At 40.2% G+C, this 7,030-nt stretch overlaps 1 protein-coding gene across 4 annotated transcripts; it reads right to left on the reverse strand.

Moving 5' to 3' along the window:
• Nucleotides 1-320: 320 nt before the first annotated feature.
• Nucleotides 321-6,573, reverse strand: LOC137725595 (transcription factor TCP2-like). Of its 4 annotated transcripts, none has more exons than XM_068464331.1 (5): nucleotides 6,301-6,573; nucleotides 6,139-6,191; nucleotides 5,778-5,937; nucleotides 3,375-5,286; nucleotides 321-577 (listed from the first exon to the last, which is right to left on the reverse strand). In XM_068464331.1, the coding sequence occupies exon 4, from the start codon at nucleotides 4,880-4,882 to the stop codon at nucleotides 3,416-3,418; it is 1,467 nt and encodes a 488-aa protein (XP_068320432.1). In that variant the 5' UTR covers nucleotides 4,883-5,286; nucleotides 5,778-5,937; nucleotides 6,139-6,191; nucleotides 6,301-6,573; the 3' UTR covers nucleotides 321-577; nucleotides 3,375-3,415. The 4 variants fall into 4 exon arrangements, with proteins under 4 accessions (XP_068320432.1, XP_068320433.1, XP_068320435.1 ...); XM_068464332.1 differs by having other exon boundaries at nucleotides 5,778-5,972; XM_068464334.1 differs by lacking the exon at nucleotides 6,139-6,191.
• Between the last annotated feature and the right edge of the window lie 457 nt (nucleotides 6,574-7,030).

The following is a 7,030-nucleotide window of genomic DNA, read 5'->3' on the forward strand; positions in this document are numbered from 1 at the left end:
TAAAGCTTAAACTAGTCAAATGATGAGGATTTGACTGCCCTGCGAAAAAGCGAGCACACTTCCTTAGTCACCTAACTAGCCTAACTTAACATTAAAGATTTGACGATTACCAAAACATATAATGTAAAGCCTGAACTAGTCAAATGAAAGAAGGATTTGACTGGCCTGAGAAAAAGCGAGCACACTTCCTTGAGAAAAAGCGAGCACACTTCCTTAGTCAACTAACTAGCCTAACTCAAAATAAAAGATTTGAAGATTGCCAACTTAGCATGCATGTTTCAATAACCAAATACAGTGAAGATGACTTGCAGAGCAAGAAAATGAGAAAAAGAATATATAACTTCAATCGAATTGTCAGTTACATCTTCTTCAACACAGACAATGCTATTGCTATTGCGCACACAGAGACGGATAAATATATATATATATATATCCGAAAATATAGAACTGGAAAATGGTTAAAAGCAGAAATAGCAACAATTTCAGAAGGATAAAAATATTAGCTATCATCCGATGCAGAAAACCACATGCTATTCCCCCCACAGCTTTCCACCACTACTTGTTTAGCTTCAGTTTCCTGCGTTAAACATTATCACCGCAATTACCATGCATGAATTAAAAAATCCAACTTTGAAATAAGACAAAGCCTGCAATAAACTCAAGGGAAAATGCAACTTTGTAATAAACTCAAAGTTCAAATCTCGACCGCACTTTTAAAGGCAGACTATGAGGCAACAGAAACACTACCAAGGATTGATCACTGCTGAAATGGACTAGGTTTGAAATACTACAAGGATAATTCGATCCGACTAAGAAATTCTAGAAACCATGAGGCTTAATTTTATCCGACTAAGAAGTTACTCAATTAGCAACATCAGTACAAGTATTAAAGCAAGGAATGCAGGAAAGATGAAGAAGAAGACGACACGTTCATATCTTTCTTCCAACGGCCATCTTACGAGGCTTTGACGACGCTACGTACTGTGAGAGGTTTTGTTTCCTGGGAAATACTATTGTCATTTATGTTCTTATGTTTATTGGTGGTTTTGTGGTTTGAGGTTTAAGGTGTGTGGTATGTGTTGCTAACAAAGATAAAAAGTTATCCAGAACAGGAATTCTTGGACTATATACAAGAACATCTACGGACTTTGAAAATATTCCTTTGACTAAGCATGCATCTCATGAAATTCTTTTCTGTTTCAGTACATGTTTCAGCAAAACGTAGAACGAGACGGAGAAAATCTTAAAACAAGAATTTGCAACACTAACCAATACAAAACAAAACAAAACAGAGGAAAAAAAACAAATTTGATTACGTGAAGCTTACTTGTTATTGCATTAGTTTTGTTATTAATGGCAGTTATTTGATTCTGTCACCATATTTGTCAAATGGATAGCGCCATCCACGCACCTATATTTACTCCTCACATACTCCTCTCAATTTTCGACCGTCGGATTGAATGAATTGAAGATTAATGGTCAAAAAGGATATGTGAGGTTAAAATGGGTGTGTGAATAGCACTTTCTTTGTCAAATATGGAATCCCTTGGAAAGTAAACATATTAGTAAGAAATATTTCAAAATAATCAACTACCCTTGCTTAATAGTATTTTAAAAGATTTTAAGTTGGAATCAACCAAACAAAAAACTATATATTAACAAGAATGAATGTTAATTTTGTATCCATGTCTCCCATCCCCAAATGACCCACTTTAACACAGATTTATGGGAAATGTTTGATTGAAAATTTTTTATTTCAAAAGAAGAAAAAGTATATTGTTACTCAAAAATATATGTATGGCAATAGAGGAGCTTCAACTATATTGAAGTTGAAGTTGTGGTGGTGTTGCTCAATGCAAGCCAGGGATGAGCAACTGAGGTCTCACATCGGAGAAATATCTCAACAACCTATAAATTAAGAGTTTATGTTCCACTAAGATTAACAACTAAGATCATGTGTGATAAAATCTCACAGCTAAAAAGGTATACACTTTTGAGCCGGAAACAAACTACAACAGACGCACCAACTATTAATTCATGTTTAACTCTTATGCAATCACTAAAGAAAGAGAGTAGAGAAGAAAGTCGAGGAGGAAATGAGTGAGAACCAATAAAACTAAACGAAACAAAAACCTATTCAAAACATATTTTAGTTTGAAATTTATAAATATTTTGCTCCTTTCCCTTTAACCTCTATCATATTTCTTCTCCATGTCAATCCACCATGTTTTTAGTAATTTTTTTTTTAAGGGGGACAACTAGTGGCAAGCCACAGTTATCCACCTATTCCAGGGGTCGGGAAGACTCACAAAGGCATTTTAGCCTCCCCCAGCAACAAGGCTCGCTTCCACACTAGTAGCGGGTTTCGTACCCGAGACCTCTAGTTTTTAGTTATAAGGAAGTCTCGTAATCCACCATTTACCACTGAGCCACCAGCTCGTGGTTCCTTGTTTTTAGTAATTGAGTACAGTAAAATTAAAGCATAAAAATAGGACTGGAAACGAATAAAATGAGTGTCAAAAACCGCTACAACGTTTGTACAAATAGGATTTTTTTTTTTTTCCACATATACATGTACTCTAATGTTTCAACACTTGAGAGAAAACAGATCGAAGCAACTTAATTTATTAATGCAAATGCCTGCCTACGGGCCTGGGATCCCTTAACCAAAAAGTTAGCTAGTTAGGGCTCATGCTAATTGCTAAAATGCTAAGCAAACAAAGTTGAAAGTTAGCTCTCCAATATTATTCACCATGCTAATTAATTCGCAAAAACAACTCCATGCAAATTATATACAAGTAAAGGCCGACAGTCCGCCGAGCAGTGTGGCGCAGCACGGAAGGGCAGAAAAGAACAATTAAACAATCCTAAAGCTAACCAGAAAAGCAAAAGCCTCCTCCGAGTGACAAACCACATGGACTGAGCCAGGTGAATGCCAACACCTGTCAGCCATCCATGGACAACCTCATATGCTAAGAGAGAAGGAAACCAAAACAAGAGAACAAACGAGGAGACAACCAGCCGATCCCCCCATTCACTCCAATCCATGCAGGATTCAAAAGCAGACAGAAAACATTGCAATTAAAAACATATATCTCCATCAAACCTTTGGCCCAATGCCTTACTTGTTTATGATTACCAAGAAAAGCAAGCAAACCCTACTTCTGTGCGAAATTAACAATTATATATGTAGATATATACACACATATGTATAAGCTAGGTTTTCAGCTAGGCTAGCTACTCATATGTGAGGCAAAAAAAAGCACAGAAATAGAGAAGCAACCAACCAATGCAAAAGTAAGAAGCATAAAATGTATATTATATTTGGAGGGAAAAAAAAAAGGAAAAAGAAAATCAGATTGGTGAAGTTTTACCAGAAAGAAGCTTTGATAGGTTGACTGATCGTTGAGACAAATCAGTTCTTTGCTTTGCCCTTGTGGTCTGAATGCCGGGTTCCGTCGCCGTAAAGTTGCTGCAAGCCGCGATCAAATCCACCTGGGAATTGCTGGTGGTGCTGCTGATGGTGGTGGTGGTGGTGATTCTCCATGGTTGGCGCGGCTGCGGCCGCAGCAGCTCCGATGAAGAAGGGTACATTGGTCGATCCGTCTATGGGAGAAAACCTCTGAAGGTGATGAGGCATAAGAGACGGTGAAGAGGAAGAATTGGACTGAAGGGTCCCCCTATTGAAACCAGCAAGGCCGCCGGAAGAAGAGATCGAAAAGTTCAGGTTGTAGTCACCGCCATTGCCCGGTTCCGTCGAGGTCGTGACCGGGATGAGGTCGGGAACAAACGAGAAGTGCTGAAGCTCCGAACTGTGATGTCCGTGATGATGTTCCCCGGACACATTGAACGGGGAGACAAGCGACATTGTCTGCGGAATAGAGTTCATCCCCAAATGGATTTGTCTGGAGAATCCGGCCGAGTGATGATTCCGGGCCGAGGAGGACAACCCGAGAAGCCCGGGACTGAAGTAATCCATTGGTGCTGGTGCCTTGTGGAACAAAATGGGCTCACCGCCGCCGCCGCCATGATTCTGCTGATGATGATGAGCAGATGCGGTCGGAGAATCGTTGTTGTTGTGAGCAGTGCCGATGCCCGTGGTGAGAAGTTCAGTGAAAGAAGCATTTTGTTGGGAAATGTTGTTGTTTATGTTGTGCTGGCAAGCTGACTCAATGCTTTCTTTACTTTCTTTATCCTTGTCCTTGGCGGCTCTTTCTCTTGCCCGCTCCCGGGCCTTGGACCGGTTCACCCGAACCTCCGACCGCGAAAGGGACAGCCCGGATCCCTTGCTGGTCTCGGAAGTACTGGAGCAAGCGGATTTCGACAAGGAAAGGTGCTGACTTTGGTTCCCGGTCTGGTTCTGATTCTGGTTGTAGTTCTGATCGAACTCAATTTCTGCCGAATCAAACCCTCCACGCTCGCAGCTCGCCCTCTTCTCGTCGCTGAGCTGCTTAGGCGTGTCAGGGAACGAAGAATTGTTCAGAGATGGGAGCTCAGCGATGGCATCGGCGGCGGCTTTGATCAGCCACTCAATTGCTTTGCTGGGCTGGTCGTAATTTAACCGATCTTGGAGATCGTAGAACTGAATGGCGGTGGTTACAGACAACCGGACCCTCCGGTCTCTCAACCCTTTTGAAGTCCAGACCTTGCTGTGCCGATCTTTGCCGCCGGAGGCTCTGGAAACGCGGATGATGCGGGAGTGGTGCCAACCGCGGAGACGGTTGCCCGCATCGGCTGCGGCTGTGGCGGCGGCGTCCCTCTTGAGTTCTAGGCATGATGGGTCTTGATTGTCGTCGTCTTCGGGTGATGGCTTGTGATCTCTGCTGCTGCCGTTTCCGATTCTTGGGAACTTGTTGCTGGCTTGTATCTCCTCCACCTCCATAGCAGTAGTTTCATGCCTTTCTCAAACAAAGACTCATTCAATTTTGGGACTTTCCGTTCTCTTGCTTTGGTTCGTTCTTATCCTTCTGCACCACTAGCTCTCTCTAGAGAAAGAAAGGGGTTGAATTTGGGGGACGGAGGGAGTGGTTTTAGAGAGAGAAAGAGGGGGAGGACTGGAGGAGGAGGTGGGGTTGCAGTGTACTATGCATTGATGACGACAATTCAGAGAGGGTACTTTGGCTGTGTAGTACTAAAAAGGCCTTTTTTACGGTGCTGATATATCACGGTCAAAGTCAGGCGAGAGACTCTCTCTCTCTCTCGAAAGCTTTTTGCAGTTCCTGCAGTGTGCTTTCAAAAGCAGCAAACCAAAGCCTGCACAGTTTTACCCTTCACAGTCTCTCAGCTCTGCCACAAAAAAAAAAAAAACCCAACAGTAAATTTTCATATTTCATTTCCATTTTTAATTCCATAAATGTAAAGAAAAAGTAAGAAAATTTACCCAAAATACATCACAATACAGAAGCAAGTAAAAGCAGTTGATCAGATGCCTAAATACACTACACATTTACACACAAAAAACCCAGCTTTCAGAGATCTCATGCTAATAAAAACTAAATGCCTAAACCTAACAAAAGGGTTTTTAAAGAAGATGAGCTTTTGAATATAACCTAAGTTAGAAACCAAAAAAAGCAGAATTAATATGTAATCCCTTTTCTGCTTCAGATTCAAGCAGAAGCAGTAAATCTGAAACAATTTTATTTTTGTTGCCCTAAAAATGCGAGACGTATTCGTGCTCTCCTGTATATTAAGCTCAATAAAACACATTAAACAATAAAAAAAATAAAATAAAAGATAAGATAATTGGCAGCTCAAATAAAATATGAGAAATTTCAAACCTTGAACAGTGTTGTGGGTTTTGATTCGGTAGAGACAGGTGTCAAGGTATCACTGATTGTTGCAACTTAAACAAACGTACAGACAGCAGAAATGGAGCAGTGTGATTCTGTCTGCAGATTCATAAGCAGTTTGAGATTTTGGCATCCAAAGCTCTCAGATCTGCGCATTCAAACTTGATGGGATCAGTTCCTTTGCTGCAAAAAACCCATCCAATCAGAACAAAATCTCTGAACTTTATCCTTCCCAATTTCTCCTCCACCTCCAAACTCAAAACCTCATATTAATGACAACCTAATTAACACTAATTACAATTAAAGATGCTAAATTTAAGCTAAATCAAGATTAGACTGATGAGATGACCTAAAATCCTCCCAAGATGCAAGAGTTACACTTCGCACACAAATCCAGACTGCCTGAAAAGTTCAGAAAATCACCATTAACTGAATAACCCAGAAACAAAAAGTACACAGATTTGAGCTTTATCCGCAGAAAGTTGAAATTTTGAGCGAGAAAAAGACTCACAGACGCTGCATATTTGTTTGTGAGCTGAGAACTCGAGATGGGTTGGGAGGCGGAAGCGAGTTAGGGTTGCTGATGGAGGTGTTTGGCGGGTAAGAAAATAACCAGAGAAAATGTGGGAAATTGATGAAAAGTAGAGGGAGAGGTTTCAATACAGGAAAATGGAAACTGGGGTTTGAGAGGATTAAGTAGTAGTTGAACTAAACACTGGAAGAAGATGAGAGAGATGGAGGAGGAGAGAGAGAGTTGTTTGCATCTTCCCCATTTGAGCAAATCACCGGCCTTATCGGTAAAGGACAGCACACACCGCCGTTCTCTCCACTTTATAGAGATACTCTTTCTCTCCCTTTTGCCCCTCTTCTCTTTCCTTTTTACCTCTATTGCCATTTATTTTCGTTTGTTAGTTTTATTATTATTATTTTATTTTTTTTTGTCTAATTATAAATTCCAACAAGAAATAAAACTATAAAAATGAACGGTTAAAATTATATTGTGTATTTTTCTTCATTTGAAGGAATGAGGAGTTTGAACTACATAATTAAGATCAAATCTATTAATATGTTGTTGACAATCTATTGAATATTGTCAAACTTTTTAAAATATCAAGATATACATCATATGTAGCTAAAATTAAAAACTGATATATGTAACTCATGTATACATAGATGATAGTTGGCCAAACTCAGGATAGACCCCACTATAACACCCACACTTATAAACGGCTAGCAATCAA

This window comes from Pyrus communis, chromosome 2 (assembly GCF_963583255.1).
Source record: "Pyrus communis chromosome 2, drPyrComm1.1, whole genome shotgun sequence".
NCBI lineage: Eukaryota > Viridiplantae > Streptophyta > Magnoliopsida > Rosales > Rosaceae > Pyrus > Pyrus communis.

Coding starts and splice junctions, on each gene's coding strand:
- LOC137725595 (XM_068464334.1), bottom strand. CDS start 4,882: ATGGAGGTGGAGGAGATACAAGCCAGCAACAAGTTCCCAAGAATCGGA.